Here is a 19,551-nt window from a genome sequence, read left to right on the forward strand (position 1 = left end):
ATCAGGCCAAAACCATTTTGTGCTGCACTGGTATGTCATGTTACATGAAATTGCACTTGGTGTGGACACTTCACAGCTAACAGCTGTGTGTAGCTGAAAGGGACAACACAGTGACATGCCTACAGTGAAACCTCCCAGACTTCTGGGACAGAGTGGTATTTGGCACACTTTTAATGATGGTCTCTCCAGAAATACATCATGATGACCCTCAAAGAACTGGGTAACAACTAAGCCATATCCTTTCCATTTATGGTTAAATACTAACCATGTATTTATGCTCTTGACTAAAAAGTTCAAGTGTGTTAAAATATAGAACTTGTGTGCACATGCAGCTCTGGTGACCACAAGATACTGACTCCATTTCTGAAGTCCAAAGAGACTTCTACTTGCTGCCATTTCCTGAAAAAGAGTGCACAGAGGGGGAAAAAAATAAAACGGAAATACGACCCCTGTACAAAAACAGAAAAGAAAAAAATACAAAATCAAATCCTTTGCAAATAGTGCTGCTCTAATAGCTTGACTATTTCCAGGAAGCAGAGGTCTTGGGCTCCAGACTCTGCTCTGCCAAGAGCCAGAAGCATCTGAGTCATCTAAAGGTTTCTTACAGGTGCTCCCCATAATTACACTGTGAATAACACCAGTGCTCTAGAGACACAGTTTTGCCCTCTATTACGTTACAGTGAAATAAAAACAAAAGTGGATCATCATCAGTTTTTATCAGAGTGAAAAATGCTAGTTAGAAAATGTCATGTCATACTTTTCTGCATAATTTAGTGCTGCAGATCACATACGAGGTGCAACGAGTGCTTTCTGGGGAACTGGTTCTGCAAATTCCCATAGTATGACTCAATTTGGCGAGTACTTCTGGTGTCTCACTTTCAACATTGAGCCAAAATATTTTGTGAAAAGTGAGTAAAAATATGTATTTTACTAAAATAAATGCATAGAACAGATGGCAATTGAACTTCAAACATAAATACAGCTTCTAGAGCTTAGGGTGCTTCTGCCAACTTTAGCACTATTTTTAGCATAAACTGAAAACAAGGTTCTTTTAACTAAACATTTTGGCAGTCACAGTATTGATTCAACTAATCTCAAAAGAGAGAAATGCCAAAAACTGTATTAAGTCAGAATCTTTGACAAAGTTAAGACTTTTAAAATGTTAGTGGAATATTAGTCTTACCAAAAATGAACCCGATTTTGTATGCAAATTACCTTTGTTTTCAAGTTTTTTCCCAATTCTAAGATCTAGAACAGGTTGCTGAGTGTGACTACAGCTTTTTAGTTTTGCTTAAACTGTTTAAATAAACAGTCAAATATTTCAAATTAAAAGGAAAAAAGGCAGCAGTGTCTAAGAGAAAGACATTTATACAGACCTCTTCAATTTAAGAATAAAACAGATACAATAAATGTCTAATAACTTAAAAAATAAATCTGATGATAGATCAGTGGATTGGATATAAATATAATTGTACATTTTTGGTCATAAGAACAACATGAACTTTCTTTATCCATAAATTAACAACACACTTAACTGTAAAAGTCGGTGTTAAATCAGGTAACACATCACACACGAAAATTAAATATTTTCCCATACAATTAATTTTGTGTCTTTCACTTGCACACATACCCACTTCTCCTAAAAAGCTTCAATTTTTTTTCAGTCTACATAGACAAAAAGATGCTTTTGTCAGCATATTTACTGACCTGACAGACAAGATCAGAAGGCTTCTTTCTAAGAAGATTCAAGAAAGTCCTCAAATTCATCAATCTGGGTGCAAAGAAATATGTATGCACCTTCTGAGAGAGATGCACATGGGTGATCATAGTTTTAAGGAGCCTGGTTCTACTTGCACACATGCTCTTCAATTACTTTTTTATTGTTAATCTTTCACACCTCCTTGCTTTATCCTTACAGATAGGCAAGATTCTCTATGCTATTGACCACAGCCCATAAAAGAAGTGTTTACAAATAGTTTAGTAAAACCTGCTAGTCACAACGTGCAAAGTCAGTGGGACTTCAAAAACATCCAGTGATGAAAGAGAGTGGAGTGGAAAGTATGCCCACAACACATCCTTGTGGAACAACTCACAAGCTGAAAGAGACGCTGTTTGAGAGTGGAGTCAAATATCATTATGTCCTACAGGAAGTATATGAATTTCCAAAGTGTTAGTCCACTTCTTTCAGCCTCCAAAAATACTTCTGGATGCCTCTGAAAGGATGACAGGTCACAACTCACAAGATTCTTGAAAACAGCTGATGTAGTATAACTACTATATCATGATAACATACCATGACAGCACGTACCATTCTTCACCTTCCCTTTCAGCTAGAACAGAGATTATTTTATTTACATTTTAAAAATTGAGTGACTCCTACTACAAAAGCAAGAACAGTAAATATGGAGTTTAAATACACACAGTAGTTTTTATTCTTCCTAGTTTGTTTCAGGGTAGTTTCCAAATTCCTGCTCCCACCCCTCCTTTTTTTCCTAAAATATATTATCCTTTTTTCACCTTATATGTTGATGTCTTTCTTCTTTCTCTGGAGGGGGTGGAACTGACCATCACAGCCTTCTGAGTTTTCAATACTTTCCAAATGTTCCATTTTTCAAATGTCTAGGTGTGCAGAGAGGTATGAAAATGGGCACAAAAGTTGACCTCCCTCAGCTGCTGCCACTGCTTTGTTGCACTAGGAGCTGGCCAAGAATCTGACTGCTTATCTCCATGTGAGTCCTTTGTTCTACACCTACAAAAGTCACGCCCAATTTGTACAGTCCTAAAGTAAGAATGACACAACCAAATAAAGTTTAGCACACACTTCTTGAACTCTGGACATTACACCAACAACTCATACCACTGATTCACGTTCTCTTAAATAATTTGCAAGTAAGTGCAGGCTCCTATTTCTTGTAATTTTTTTTATACTCCTGCACGCAGCAAATGCACATTAATTTGGAGGGATGTATCCTTGCTTGCAGAAAGCAACGGTATAACTTTCATTTTATTGAAAAATACTGAAAACTAAGGTGTGAGTGTTCACACACCTCAGCATTTTTACATAGTTCTACAACCTGAACCAGAGAGACATCACGAGAATTTTTTACAAGGCAATATATCCTGCTTAATAATCAAATGTACTGTAATAAAAAGAATAAGACTGAATATAATTTTCACAGAAATCACAGCAAGTTATGTAGTAACAATTACAGACTATACAAATCAAATAATCCATTTTGCTAGAGATAATGAAATCTCATTTTTGTTAATAATTTGTTGAACTGGAAAATAAATTCTGAATCAAATTACCAATGAAGAAAGTAAATAGACTAGAATTTTCTTGACCTTCAAATTACACAAAGCAGTAAATGCAAACTCTGCTTTTTGTAGGCAACTCTCACACTTATTACAGAGTCAGAGTCTCAGAAAGTTATTAAATCTTCAAAAACATGCTCTCTCAAAGTAAGATAGGTTTGCAATGAAACAACCACCCCACCTAATTTTACGTTAGTAATTTTCTTAATAAAATAACATCTTACTTTCCCTCACTCAGTTCCGTTGGACAGTGAGGAGAAGATGAAAACTACATTTTGTCTTCTGTAGCAGAGCTGAGCTGTAATATTAAAAAAACAGCAAATTACTGTAACACAATTTTTAAACAATCACATAGTTGGAGTTTACAGAATCTTGGCAATCTTGAATCTTTGGGAAGTTTCAAGTTGCACTGTCCCTTTCAATTGAACTGTTATGGCTGCATAACTTGATTTAAACAGGCATAAAAAATGTATGAACTTGTTGTGCCTTGTTACAACATTATTTGCCTAATATGACTTACATATTTTCACTTTCTCAGGAGGCACGCTGCAGCCTACACATTTGAACCTCCTTGTCCAGAAACAGACACTTCTTCAACCACTGTAAAAAGTGAAGCTTTGCATAGGCTTTTTTGACCTCGCACTGTGACCCTCATACCAGCATCCACAGGCTATAGGTCATGACCTCAAGAATTAGCATCATGGAAATAAGAGCCCTTCCAGGTTTAGTTACAGAACAGAACACTGTAGCAACAAACCCCTCAGTCTTCTCTAAACTGAACTCTGCAGCTTTGTTTAAACTCCACTAGAAGACAATAGATAACCCACACTTCAGTTTTCATTACTCGCACACTAAATCATCTCCTCTCCAGCTAAAGGTCTGAGCTCCCGCTGCACTATGAAAACATTCATTCAGTGTGGATCGAAAGCCAATATCATATTGCCACGAGATGATCCTATTAAAAGGTTAAAGAAACATCACTATGGAATTGAAGACTTTTGCAACGTTAAGAAAAAAGGCTGAAATACGTAACCTCTGCTAAAATTCTATCTCCTAAGCAGGCTACTTTGCATTCACTTCCTCTGGGAAAAAAAACCCGCACATCACATGGTCCTTCACAAGGCTGCACTCTCGCTAACAAAGCTCCATTTATACTAAATTTATAACAAATAAGCTCCATGACGAGCTGCATTATAGATGAAATCCTGAGCTACATTTCCAGCCGAGTGTTTCCATCGGCGAGCGCTGAGCGCGCTGCGCTGCGCTGGCCGCCGGCAGCGGCCGCGGCGGATGCGCGCGCCCCGGGCGCTCGGGCCGCTGTTCCCGCCGGCCGCAGCAGGGGGCGCCAGGCCCCTCGGCCTCGCGCGGCCGCGGCGCTGGGAAAGCACCGCGGCGGGAACGGCGGGGAAAAGGGCACGAGACTCACCTTTCTCCGGGAATTCTTGAGGATAGCTGCAGGAAAAGAAGAAGAAGAAACATCATAAAGCAACGCACACTCGCAAACCCACGGCACGAGGACATGGCACAGAACAGCAATCAGTTTTCAACGAGTTTTGTGGTCGAGACTCAGCGCTGCAAGTTTTCCTTGAAAATTCTTAAGTCTTTATCTTTGGCTTTAAGTATTTATTCAGTTTTCCTTTTGCCTTTGCAGCTGACAGAATCCCCAGTCACTACAAGGAAGACTTGAACAAAACCAAATCCAGACTGAGCAGCCTTTTCTAGTAACATACATCTGTTCAGATATCTTAAGGTATAAAAACACACAAAAGCATCTGTAATTTTAGTAAACCTTTTAAATGTTAACAAATTTCACAAATTTTTGTATGCAAGTAGAACCATTTAGCATATTTTGAAATAAACCAGTAGTTCAATAGGAAACTAAATAGAAAATCAAAAATAGTGGTTTTAGCTACACTAAATTTACAGAAATCCAAATGAATATGGATTAATAATTAACCAGAAAGATACAAGTTAAAGCATGCCTAAATAAGAAGTCCTTTTCAAATAAGGAGATCTCAAACTTATATAATGCCTAGAAAACAAAAGAAAAAATATCATCCCAGAGAGAAAACATCCTTTTATACACTGTTTCTTTGGAGGTAAATCTTAGTATTTCAGAAACTAAAATAATCAGAGAATGCAGTTTGATGATACAGACAAATTATCAGGACAAAGTTATGTAGAATGGCATTCAAGAAGCATTCATGGGCTAAGAACTAACTGGCAAATAAAATGCAGCTGCCAAGATCATCTTTATGAACAATAAGCAGTAGTAAAGATAACAGTTTAGTCAATAAGGAGATGTTGGCAAGAAATGAGCAGATGAGAAAGGAATGGTCTAGAGATAAGAAACTGAGAAATGCAAACAGAAATAAGAGGCCAGATCTAAGAAATCCAGTGTAGCAAGTGGCAGTAACACAGGCCAACATGCGGGATGTTAAAATCAAAGAAGATTGCAATGTGCATGTATTTTGTAGCCTGCATGAAAAGCAAAACACTGTTAACAGTGAATAATATTACAGGAAATGAGGAAGGCATTAGAAATTAAAATAAGATGAGAAACCATGGGGTCACATAAATGAACAGTAAAAGATTCAGTGTCATAAATGCAGGTAAATAAATGCAGCCCATAAATGCAGGTTCCCTCTCTTTGATATTTCCTCATCCAAAAAAGCATCAGTCAGTCAAGAAAAAAGTCAGTAACACTGTATCTGTAAGTCATCTGTACAGTCACAGTTAACTCAATAACCCAGAATGGAAAACCCAGGAAAGAAAAAATAAATAGATAAAATACTACTTCCTTAAAAGAGAATATGAGGGAGAGCTAGTTCCCTAAGCATTTACAGCCTGAATTAAAAGAACACAAAACTTCAAATACAAGATTTTGGGACACATCTCATGTGTCCCTCCAGTTAGCGCCCTCACCAGATGATTGTGCTGTCCTTGAAATTATAAGCAAGTTGCCACAGGGGCAGAAGCATACCATCAATGGAATGCTTAGGAGATAACACACAGCTGTCTTACACCAGCTGAGTATGGTGATAGGAAGCTCATTCATTTCCTCAATACATTATATTTCTCAGGTTTTAATGAATCTTATAAAAGCAGAGGTGAAGGCAAGCTCTGCCCAACTAGCTTGCAATCGGGTTTCAGAATATTAAACAATTCAAATGGGACAAATCATTCTGCTCCCATTTCTTACTGAATTGTAGCAGCTTTGAGAAGACAAGACTTGAAACCATACAGATTTTTTGAAAAAAATCAGCACCTAGACAGATTTTTTAATCGTTAATATGGTTAATGTTTAATAAAAGGTTGCATAAAGCTTTAAGATATCAGTAAGTGACTTTCTAACATATTAAAGCCATGAAGTTCACTTACCTTGTCTTAATATCCTTTATCTTCTTAAGAAGAGCTTCACGCCTTTCTTTTGCTTTCTTGGATAGATTTTCTCCTTTTAGTGTTTGGGAAACAAATGTTTCAACATCTAAATAAAGAAGAAAATAAATACACCTCAAAATACTGCTGTAATGAGCTTGTCCTGATACTACTGTGAAAAAAATAAGAAAATTATTTTCAGCCCTACTCACAGCATAGTTAACAGACATTTTAGATTCTAAATGGGATACATTTGTTCTCTATCTACTTATGCTTAGCACAGCAAATCCTATGGTGACATTTGATTCTTGCTCACTTAATTATGCTACGTAAGTCCTAATAAATTGCAGTGCTATAACAATTACTTTCCATCACCTAAAGTAAAAGACAAAGCTAAAACATGGAAATAGCCTTTATGCATATATTACTGCCATGTTATTTCAGAAGTTCAAGTTGCAAAGATGGTTGTGTAATTTATTATTTCAGCAGTAACACTTACCCAGATAGTAATATAGCTCACTTACTGGTTACAGTTTTTTCAAGTGTTCCCACAATGCCTCTGAAATCACTGATTGACTAAAGATTCATATCCAAAGCAATCCTGAAAACTATTACATAAGCAAATTAACCATATCAAAGGAGTCCAGCTCAATAGTGTACTTTAAATTAAGCACACCTCCACTTGTAGAATCACAAACAAAGGCTCTAGCCTGCACTCTAAGTTTTAACTCTTACTCAGATGATACTTTTATAGAGTCATGTAGAAACAAAGCATTCCATAAAAGCTACCACAGTTCTTTTAATATAGTAAATATCCATTCCATAGGATAAAAAGAATGCAGTGTGTATTGAATTTGTGGGAGTGTAACACAGTAGTATGTTTTCCTTATTGACTAAACAATGGCAAAAAATAGCATTAGCAGTTTCTTATAGTTACCACTCAACATACAATTATCCCAGAAACAGAAAAGGAGAAACACAACCAAAAAATTCTGCTTGTTAACAAAAATGTCTCATCTGTATGGGATTGCTCACTGGATAAGAGAAAGCATTTGTGGGTAACAAAACACCTTCTCACAGTGCCTGCCCACCCTCACAGACACACACAGAGACACATAAATATACCTTGGCTCTCTCTGTAAAGCTGCAAATCCATATGGATAGTACTATTTTAATCCTATCACTTTTCTAATCAGATGAGAAATTCCCTTTTAATACAGAAACAAAAATAACAGCCAATGGAGTACACAACTGTCTACGTGCAAAAGTTTACAGGAATATTTACCACAGATTTCCTAAATGAAAAACTTAATTGCCTGTTTTTTTCTTTATAAAACAGAAACATATCACCCTTTCTATTACAGGAAGCAAGAAAACAAGTCAGAAGTTACCCTTCAAGAACATTAGCACAGCTATTACAAAAATGTTCTTCTTTACAAATAATTCGCTAGATTATTATTTAAATATTTAGATTCCTGTCCTCACCGAGTGCAGCAAAAGTATTCATTTTTTACAATATTTTAGAGTTCTGAAGAATGACATTGATCCTCCTCTCTCCATAAGACAGAGAATCTTCCCATTACATTTTCCAAAGCAATCCTGAATAGGTGAGACCTTCACTCAGTTCTGTGGCATTCCTTCTTTAAAAGGACAGAAGGAAAGGCACTTAACATGTATTAATGCATCCTCCAGACATACCCCCAACAGCCTCTATGCTGCAGACCAAGAATGCCTACACAGGGATTTTTTTCCAAACCCGTAGAAAAAGTACACATCTTCACAAATTACAAGGATTGGAACTGCCAATCAAACTGGCAGAGGAGAACACACAGAACCCAATGATATTGACAAACTACAAAACTAAGGTCAAAAAACTTATACTTTTACTATTCAGAGCAAAAATCAAAATAGTTAAAAACAAATCAACAGTTTTTCTCTCAATGAAACCTAACAGGGTTTTCCAGTACAAAACTAGCTTTCACTTGAAGAGGGACAGCCTGATTAAATATTTGTTTTTCCATACTTTTATCTTTTTATTTCAAAAAATACATAGCAGCTTCAAAGTGTTACCTAGGCACCAACATACAAAATTTCAGAGGAATTAGTCATGTTTATAAATCAGGAGCAATACTTGCATGGTAACCTTTGGACACTAATCAATCACAAAACTTGGATTCAGAAGTCTTCATTTAAACTCAGTGGGCTTCTTTACTTCTTGGAAAGGCTCAACCCAGGTGAGAATTCTGCCATCTCAGATTCTGACTGTCAAAGCTTTATTCAAATACAAACATTGAAATAACACAATTAAGGAGTATGTGGAGAAGAGAAACCAAGTTGATTATAAAAAAGGATTACCACTTCTGGCTTAAAATATACTGTGGATACAAAAATTTCAGGACTAACTATATTGTTGACAGATTTTGTTGTTTTCCACAAAACCTTGGACTTGAAAAGCAGAAATACTAGAGAATTTTCAACCATGGGCGGACAGGGCAGAAGCAGACGCTCCATTTACTCTCAGTTGGAGTAGAGTTGGAGGAGAGAGAAAGAAACAGAGCAAGCATATCCAAGCTTGTCATTTCTAAACAGCAGCAGTTACAGAAGACATCCCTGGGATGGCTTCCCTCTCACCTGAGTATGTGAAACAAGTTCTCCAAGCTTAGGTGTACCCACAATCAGGGTGCACTGTTTTCATCATGGAACACTATTACTTCCATATGTCCAGAGATACCATATGGCTTGATTCATCACAACCCCAAAATACAAAGACAGATATGACATACACACGATGCTAAAGAAGCAGTTTACCCAAAAATTACATTTTACTGTATCATATATATTTCTTATCTACTCAGAGTTACACAGTATGTTATATATCTTGTTTTCATTTACTGTTGTAAATCCATCCAGGATGTACCAGATGCAGAAGATGAGTAACATCCTAAGCTTCTCTGGACAAGAAGCCAGCAAGTCATGTAAGTTACGATCATCTCTTCACTTCCTGTACTTCCACACTATGGAGGAATATGGACTGCCTTAACATAAGGAAATGTTCCTGTAGTTTCTCTGACCTTCCACAAAGCGATTTATGTAGGAATTAGAACAGAACTAGGGATCAGTATAGCAGATCCTAATTTAATACAGTAAACTTCAAAGAGAAGTAGCAAAATGTACCCATTTCTCACCACTGTTCTAGTCACATACTTCCTCTCCCCTCTCCAGGAGGATCCACAACTTGGACTCTCCTGTACTAGTTTAATGCTACACAGAAAACAAAACTACTCCTCACAAGAACTTCGGTGTAGACCTGATTCATGCTTCAGCAGCAGCTGATCCATCAAGGAATTTTAAAAGGAATAAAAGATAAGTTCCAGAAATAAAACCTCTTTGAACAGATTTCTGGTCTAAAAGTACTTTAACTAACCAGTTACCCCAGAGCAAAAAAAAAAAACCAAGTGACATATTCCCATAATTTTTTCCTAATGAATTGACCAGCTATTTAGTATCACACATTGCAGATATTTACCTGTTCCTAATGAAAACATGAAAATAAAAAAATAAATTAAAAAAACACTAAAATTAATAAACAAAAGCAAAGCAAAGAAAAATACACACTGGAAACCTACTTAACACCTCTTTTCTTAAGCTTGTGCGTTAGACTGCTTGATAGCTTAAATGCCCATACTTGTTGCTCTGTTTCTTAAAGCCTGTGATGTTAAATTTGCTTGCATCATACCCCAAAGGAATTATTTGCCTGCAGGAAATGAACAAAAGCTACCAAACCAAAAGATACAATTGATACAAATCACTCACAAATTGCTCTGCCAATACAGCTTACAAACTGACCGAAAAGGAAAGTCACACCTCAGTCTAGCTCTGTCCACTTCGACCAGCTCATACAGTTCAAAACTTAAGTGCCAGTTCACAGAACAGTCAAAAGCTAAAAGCCATTGTAATTTCATTTTCATCTACAGTCCTTTTACAAGGAGAAAAGCTAAGATTTATTTTTCATTTCATTGTAAAACGGTTTATGGTTCTCTTTACTTCAATGATTATAAACAGACAACACTGCAAGATTTTAATTGTTTTAAAGACTTTGGAACTATTTTCTTTAATGAAGGCTTGAACCACACAGATGGAATTTTTCAAGAACATTGTAAATTTCTAGCCCAAAGCAAGTGCTGTGTTAAAGAGTGCTAAGCATAACAAATCATAGCACATTTGTTGTTTACAGGATTTAATATTGTAAATATAAGTCACAGTTAATAAACAAAGATACTCAGGACAGAACTACTTCAATTTCTTGTCAGGGTGGGCCAAGCAGATTCCCACAGAGGCACTCAAAGACTATGTGCTGGGTGGTTCTTTCTCCCCTCCTTCAACAGATAACCAAGATGTTACCCAACCACATTATCAAGAAGTTAATCACTCCATCACGGACACATCAACTGATGAATTGACACCATTCCAATGACGAGAACCAGAAAGTGGCAATGAGATGGGAGCATCTCCACGCACATGGCAGGCTGGTTTGGAGGCTGGACACACATCCATCATATGACCAGGGACACTCCAGGGGCTAACCTGGCACTTGTACTGCCACTCACAGGAGAAGGCAGCAGCAGCTCAGCAGAGCAATTCCTGCAGCCACCAGCCTTTTCTCTCCTCTGCCTCAAGGACCCAGAGAGTCAACAGCCGGCTGCCAGCCAGGGAATTTGGGACAGCAGGCCAGAGAATTTTGGGACATAGCTGCAAGCTAGGCACATTTATTACACACATACTGTCCAAAGGTGACCAATATTAAACAGACTGCCATGTATCTTTCAGCTTTACACAGGCTGGCATCAGAAAACAATTAATTAATTTGATTTCAAAGTTGTCATGCGATTCATTAATAGAGAAAAACCTTGAAGACAAACTGCCAAGCAATAGCTGTCACTGCCTGTTCTCTTAAATAAAGAAATATTGGAAGACTTTGCTTTTGCTCTCCCCCAGCTTCGCAACTATGTTTTAAAATCTCTCTCCAGAGTTTGCTAAATCACCTTTTAAATACATATACACTTAATCAGAAACAGAACACATGATGTAAAATAAAAGTGACTGAACTTCAAGATGTCTAAAAATACCACATTTATCCAGCCTAAGAAGGTTAGCATTCCTTTTAGTGCAAAGTCCTGGAAAGGATTGCCTTTAAAAATTGCTCTACCTTAAATTCCCAGAAGCAAGGTTATGTTGCTGTGTTGACACATACAAAATAAGTATAATGAAACATGTTGACAGTCAACAGTTTTATTAGTGATTTTAAAAGTAGAAGTATACACAAATTGCTAAGACTCCTCAAATGAAGTAAATCAATAAGGCATGTATTTTAAAAGATTAAAAAAGAAAAATTTTAATCAAGTTCTATACATATATATAGTTATATATCTATCTCTAATCTCATTGGATGAGTAGTTGAGCATCCTCTCTCTATATTAAAGAGGTGAGAAAAGATGGAGCTGTAACATATTAAGCATATAATGGAAAAAAAACACACCAGTACAAATCATGATCAAGTTACAAAGTGATTCCAAATGAACTATAATAAAAAATGTTAAGGATTAACCTAAAGATTTACACTGTATGCCACATTATGCTGTGTCTATTGTGGTTTGTTGACATATGATTATGAAAGAAACGTAAACCCAGTCAGATGAGAAAGATAGACTCCATGTTAATTGAAAAAGACAAACTAAGTGAATAATGAGTATATAAAAAATAGCCTATGCCATTTTTATCACCCATATATGACACTTATTCCCAAATTTATGGCAGAGACAATTGAACTATGTTTCAAATTACTGGAGGTTATTTCTTACCAGGAGTCCCTCTGTGCATTTTTTTCACCTCACTGTTTCTAATCTTACTCCATTACTATAGAAACACATACATACTACCAAAGCTGTAAATACATGTCTACTTAAAAGATGTCTACTATAATCCCCCTGGTTTATCTTGTACAGATGGGTTCTTCAGCAAGAACTGGCATTTGTTAAAGCCTTGGAAACATGGAAATGATATTTTTTAAAAAGAGTAAAGTTTTAAACAACAGTGTGCTTTTAAATTTGAATCAATCAATAAAGAAGAGCCACACTGTACCCAGAAGGCTTCTTCTATGACAGGCATGTAAGGAGAAAGTCCAGAAACAGCTGACATGGAAAATTAAAATGAACAGTTTGTTTTTTGGGGATTGGGGTAAATATAAACAGCATCGTCCAAAAATAAAAGGTAAGCAACTCCTGCAGTGGATCCAATGTCTTGTAGATTTCTTGCCTTGCCCTTTTCTGCAAGCGATTTTCAAGATGCAACTGAACAAGTAGGTAAACAGTACGACTTTGAAGAAAACAATAAGAGGAATCGCACAGAAAAAGGTGTTCTGGACAATATAACTAAGCATTTAAACAAACTGAATAATATCTGGGTAGAAATGATCCTTAGGGCAAGAACTTTGGTTTCTATTTAGGTTTGGGGTTTTGCTTAACAGAACAAGGAAAATGATATTAGGATGGGATATAAGGTTCCATATAAACTAGAGAAAATTTTATCCCATTTTCACAGTAAAAGTATTTGTAACTTTCAAAATACAAATAAAGAAGATTCAAACAAGAAATACTGCCACGTGTGAAAGGAAAATTGAACAAAAGACAAAGAAATATCACCCAAAGTACAGTCACGTGATATGAACAGGGGAAAAAATATAAATGATACACATATCTAATGATCATGACACCATCAAAAGCTGTGAAAAAGTAAAGAAGTCTTATCTCCAACTAAATCTTCGTTACTGAAAAAATCTCAAGAATTTTTTTTCCTAGTCAAGTTGACTGAAGAAACCAGTCTGGTTTACATTACAGAAGAAATAATCCCTTGGGGGAAGAAGGAACCTTCAAACTCCTCCTCAGCTATGAACAAGCCAAAACTTACTAAGGAAAAATAGATGTGAGCAGGCCTCCAACAATCTATGTAACCAGCTACAATTTGAGGGGACAAAAAGAGAAACATTCCACTTTGCCAGACACCCACCAAAATATCACATAAACACAACAGACAATGCCTTTTCAAAAGAAGAAAAGGCAGAGCAGGGATGGGCTTCCTTCACTGAATTCCACTGTCTCAAGCATCATCTGTAAGTGCAGGGACTGTAAGTGCAGGTGGGGAATTAAGAAGTTACATACACTACCATACACCTCCGAGGTGTAAAGAGGGAGATAAGAGAGCAACAAACTTACTTGTTCCTCCTACCAGAAGTTTTACTCATGACCAGAGGACTCTGTTTCTGTCTCCAGTGTTTCCCTCCTACCACTTGAACAAGTCAGAGAAGACAGGATGGGATTGTGCAATCCCAATAATCCTCTGCAATAAGTCTATTGCCACACTGACCTTTCCCCTTCAACTTTACAGAAACGGCTTCCTCCTGTTTCCTACTAATGCAGTTAGCCCTGAGCTCAAGCTGTGCTTCTGCCTGGAACATTTCAGCGCCACTGATATGCAACTATAATGACCCTGCCAGCATGTGTGACAGAATTTGTTTTTGTGTTAAAGATATAATATTGTTTAGGTTCAAAGTAAAGCACTCACAAGTCGGAAAATTTCCTGTGCAACTTTAATTCATCCCCTGGTGTGTTTATTCCCATTATCACCATGTTTAACTACAGGAGCACTTAGTAGGTTTTCCAGTAGGATCCTTACTTGTTCACCATGGTGGGTGGACATATTCCAACCATCAATCAAGAGTAAGCAGGGGTAAGGAAATCCATATGATCGTTCCTCCACTTGTTGCAGAAGTTGGAAATCATAGGCAAAAAGGCCAAGAAAAGGAGGAAGAGCAGAAGAGCACAGTACTTATGAGATTTTGCACCTGTGAGGGCCTCTCTGCTATGTGAACACCGGACTAAAATATAGTGCTTGTCGCTACCCATTAGCTGCACGTTCTCAACTGAACCTGATATGAAGAAGTGCCTGGCACTTGCAATGGCCACTAACAGACATCCAACTCATTATTATCTGGAGAAACCAGCACAGCATGGAGGCAGGTGAATTTGAATTCTAATTCTGTTCCACCATTGATTATTTTTTGCGACCCCAATCACATCTTGTTTATTATACTAATTTTACCGATGGGAAAACAATATTCCCTCATCTCAAAGAGGTGCTGGATCAATAACTGTGAGCCATTAAAATAATACATTAAGAAGCACCCTCGAAGAAGAGCATGCAGAAATTAATAACTATCTACTAACTGTGGTATTTGTATGGTGTAACAGTTTCTTGATGAATAGTAAAGATATTACTGAGCCCCCTTCCCTCCTCCATTACTATACATCCTCACTACAGGAATAGTTTGAGCAGAAAAAAAAAAAGAAGAAGCCTACATAAAAGACTGTGAGATGCTACACATATCAGTGAAAGAACTGCTCATACAGTTTACTGGATTACTGGATTAAAGTTTACTGGATTACTCTCATTTCTAACTTTCATGCACTTGACTGATAACCTCAAAAAAGAGAGTTTAACACAAACTGTAAAAAGTCATGCCATTATTTATTTTTCAAAAATAAGCAGGTTATTTAATTTTAACAGTGTATAACCTTACAAGGTTAACCTTGAAGGTAACAATTAAAAGCTGCAAACTATTAGTTACATGTAGTAATAAAGCAAATATTTAAAGATGATTGATAAATCATTCCATTGCCTTCTCAATTTCAGTTCTATAGACAGCACAAAAAGAAATGAGAAAAGCTAAAGCTGTACATACTCAACAAACATTAGATACCTGTGTATAACTTAGGCTGCTGCTCATAGTGACTCTGAAAGTACATTACATCTTGAGAAAAAATAGGTGTTCTTTGTTTCACTTCAAAATACAAACTTCCGTGTCTCTCTTTCCATGGCAGACTGGATAAAGATGGGAAGAAGGAAGGAAGGACAGGTTGTGCACATGAGGTACCATGACTGAGAAAGAAGTAATGATCTCAAATGATCCCATTTGTATCACATCCTTCCCCTCAAAAAAAAAATTTAAAGCACTTAAAACATTGGAGAGTTTCAAGATGAGCTTCACTCAGTGAAATTAGCACCAAAACAAACATATATGTCCTGCATCTGACCATGAGTTCCAGAATTCAGTATTGCCACAGAAAATACCAAGATTTAGAAATGCTCTCTAAGGGTAATTACTTTTTCTAAAGGATTAAGAATCTATTCCATCATATGAAATCAAGAGAAGCTTTCCTTTTTTTTTTTTCTAGTGGCCTTCCATGCAAATTTTTAATACAGATGGTATCATATGCAAGTAACATAGAAACTGCAGCTATAAAACACTTCAGACAGTTGGCAGAAAGATGAGATGTGATGAGAGCAATATGTTTCAAGTATTAGCTCTTTCAATCAAAGTGTTAAAAAAAAAATAATAGTCTGTAAAGGTGATGAGCTGCACTAGACTCTGGCAGGTGCCCAGCCATGTAATTGAGTGCTTGGCCTCAGAAGGAAGATTTCAAAAAGCATGGGTAATTTGAATGGCAGAGTCAGATCTACACAAGTTCCTGCGGCAGAAACAGAAGTTCTCAGAAGAGTCCCACTGAAATTAAAATAGTTTCAGGATACCAAACTTTTTGATAAAGATACCAGAAAAGCCAACCTTTAAGTATTCTATTTATTTTAATTAACAACAACAACCAAAAAAAATTAAATACGAGTTCATTGAGGTAAAAGATAGCCACTCGCATTCAGAATTCCGTACTGACATTATAACCTTTCACGGTGAGAAATCATCCCATCCCTACGCTCCAACGCATCCTGAGAGCATGGACAGTCACGGTCAGAGGTGTTGTGCCTGATGTGACACTACCCCAGCAATTCAGCAGCCCTTTCGTCCTCTCCTCAGCTGTTCAGCGGGGAAGTTCATTACTTTTTTTCGGCTGATGCGGGCAGTCTGCCCTGCCAGCACATCCCGGGGGCAGAGACTTCCTCCGGATGGTTCCGCGGTCACCCGGCGGTCACACGCCCCGCACGCCTGTCCGCGGCAGCCCCCGAACGCCTCACCCCGGCTGGTGCCCGCAGCCCCGAACCTCCCGGCCGGGGAGAGGTGTCGGCTCCCGGGCGCGGACGGGGGCCCGGGCCGCTCCTTCCTCCCTGCGGGGAAGCGAGCCGGAGCGCTGCGGCTCCCCACGGACGGGCACGGGGGGAGGAAGTAGCCGGGGAGGAGGAACTGGGGGGATGGGAAGGAGAGAACCCCCGAACCCGTGCACTGGAAGCGATGGCCCAGTGCCCACCGAGGCGCGCTCCGCTGCGGCTCCAGGGGCTGCTGCCCCCGCAACGCCCCGGCTGCCCGGGCCCGTCACACCCCCACCGGCCCGCCCCCCTCGGCCTCCCCTCCGCCCGCCTCCCCGGGAAGGAAGCCCTCCCTCCTGCTCTCACCTGCCAAGAGGCTGCAGACGTCCCCGGGGACGCCGGGAGCGTCGGACATGGTGCGGGCGGCGGGGGCGACCGGGGACACCCGGCGGGCGGGGCTCGACGGCTCGCACCGGCCCGGGCCCGGCCCCGCGGGGAGGAAGCGGAGGCCACGCCCCCCGCCCGCAGCGGCACGGCCGCGAGCCCGGGGGGCGGAGTCTAACATGATCGGGGCGCGGCTTCCCGCCACGAAGGCGGTGCTTCGGCACGCTGGGGGCGGGATTTCGCAGCACTGGGCGGAGCTTCATGCTGTGGGGGCGGGGCTTCCTGCCGGCTGGTTCCACCCGCCACCTCGACGCAGCGCTTGCGCCTCACGGCCCTCCCCCCGTGTTTATGGCTGCCGGCGGCCATCGTGCGTGAGGGCACCGCCGGCCCGCCCCCGCCAGAACCAAATGTGGCGCCCAGCGTCGGCTCCCTCCACGCCTTCCTCCCCGAAGGGCAGGAAAAGTTGGCTATTGGATAAGAATGCCCCGAGGCCTCTCTCTGATTGACCCATTGGTTGTCCCGCCCACCAAGCTATCGCCTGGCGTCCCCCTCTCCTCCCACAGGGGCGGGCAGGGTTGGGTCGGTGACTGTGGAGGGTGGTGCTTTGGGGATTTAATTTCTTCCAGACGTCTTTCCATGTTTCTTTCATTGCGCGGTGCCGACGTTGTCCCTCTCGATTTTCTGTCATTGCCAGTGTCAGAGTTTAGGATGGCGGACAACCACAGCCTGCAGCCCAGCCTCGTGCCTGTGCCAATATCCCAAAATCAAGCAAAATCAAGCCGTGGAACTTGAGGAAATCATTGAAGCAGTGGGAACAGGCGGGTTCATATCGGTGTCTGTTGGCACAGGTGTGTGAGCAGCGACAAAAAGAGAGAGATACTGTCGCTAAGCAACACAGCTGGGCTGCTAGAAGGGACAACTTCGCTGGAGTGTTTCTTATGAGGCAGCTTTTGTATGTTTTTCCCACAAATCCCTAGTTGTATGTATTTGGAGCACATTGGTGATGTAATATATTTAGTGTAGAAATAGTCAAAGTAAATTCTTAGCATGTGTTTCTGTGTCCTGGATGGTTTTGGCTGTATCTATGTTATTGCTGCAGAGAGTGTTTGTGTTAGAGCTGTGGTTATGTTAGCACATCTGTATATCATACCAGCGTAGGAAAAACAACAATTAAACGAAGTTCCATTCATGAAATTTCAGCTTTATACCAGTGTAATTGCATTAATACTTGTGGCACAGCTGGCAGTATGGCTGTGGCAGTCAGGTATTAAACAATTTCCTACTTCTGCTTGGTGTAGCTGTGGCCACTGAAGTCTACAGTGTAGACGTGGTGTTAGATTATATTGTTCTTCTGACCTCTCACATCTCTTTTAATCACATGGAGCAACTCATTTCAAATACATCTGTGTTTTCAAAGCATTGCAGTTTTATTACCTGACTTTATGGCCAGCCTGGCTGAAACTCAAGCAGTGAACTAATTGACCTGTATAATGTTGTGTAATGGTTTTTATGTTGGTTATCTAGTTTCAATTCAACTATAATAAACATGCCCAGGGATCTGGGTGCATATGTGTATAAATAGATCATGCCTCTTTATTTGTATAAATACCTACCACTCATCTGGTACAAGAATATGTTTGATTAATTTTTCTGTAGTTGGCAAGGAAGGCTCTTTGGGCTTATGTTAAATTATACATTTCAGATGTGCAGTCTTGGGAAGCTGCCATAAGGAATAAGAAAATGGCTTGTAGTCTAATTTGCTTGCCCTTTTCAGGTTAATCATAATCCTGCTTTCTTGTGTTGACTTTATGGCACCATCCATTTCTGTTCCAGAAATGTCACTTGAACTCTGTTGTAGTCTTTGGTTTGAGATCACTCTCCTGCTAATTTATTCCATATGTTTACCATTTGTGTAAACTTTTCCTGTATTTCAGAACATAAGATGGGGAAGAAGTAACTTACCTTTATTATTTCCCATCCCCCATACTCCAGTCACTCTGGAGTCACTCTTTTTCTACTTACTTTTTGTGTTAAAGACCTCCTTGCTGGAGTGAAGACCAGCCCGTCACACAGTCATCAAGATTTGTGACCCAGGCCTATTTTAAGCCTTGTTAAGTTCCAGATTTACTCATAGTTCCCTAATTTTTAAATCTACCACTAATAGGAAGCATAATTCAAAACAGACTCCTTCCTGAAACAAGTCTGGCTTCAGTGCTGTTTCAGCCTGGTTTCTGAGGATTCCACAGCTTGTGCCTCATGGAAACCAGACACACCACTTGCCTAATCAGGCCCATGGATCAGGGGTTCTTGAAGTGTGGGAAGCAACGCAACAGGGAACACACAGAAATTTATTGTCCTTCTGTGTGAGGAGAGCTATGAAAACAG

General features: G+C 39.4%; 1 protein-coding gene across 2 annotated transcripts in view; it reads right to left on the bottom strand.

The window, feature by feature from the left end:
* Positions 1-17,294, bottom strand: part of SKAP2 (src kinase associated phosphoprotein 2) — a 119,476-nt gene extending 102,182 nt beyond the window's left edge. For both annotated transcript variants that reach the window (XM_054515516.1, XM_036406434.2), the window contains exons 1-3: positions 17,149-17,294; positions 6,697-6,802; positions 4,742-4,767 (exon numbers count right to left, since the gene is read on the bottom strand). In XM_054515516.1, the coding sequence (XP_054371491.1) occupies positions 4,742-4,767; positions 6,697-6,802; positions 17,149-17,197 (181 nt within the window). In that variant the 5' untranslated portion in view covers positions 17,198-17,294. The remainder of the gene's footprint in view (positions 1-4,741; positions 4,768-6,696; positions 6,803-17,148) is intronic.
* Between the last annotated feature and the right edge of the window lie 2,257 nt (positions 17,295-19,551).

The sequence above is a fragment of the Molothrus ater genome, chromosome 1 (genome assembly GCF_012460135.2).
Source record: "Molothrus ater isolate BHLD 08-10-18 breed brown headed cowbird chromosome 1, BPBGC_Mater_1.1, whole genome shotgun sequence".
Classification (NCBI taxonomy): Eukaryota; Metazoa; Chordata; class Aves; order Passeriformes; family Icteridae; genus Molothrus; species Molothrus ater.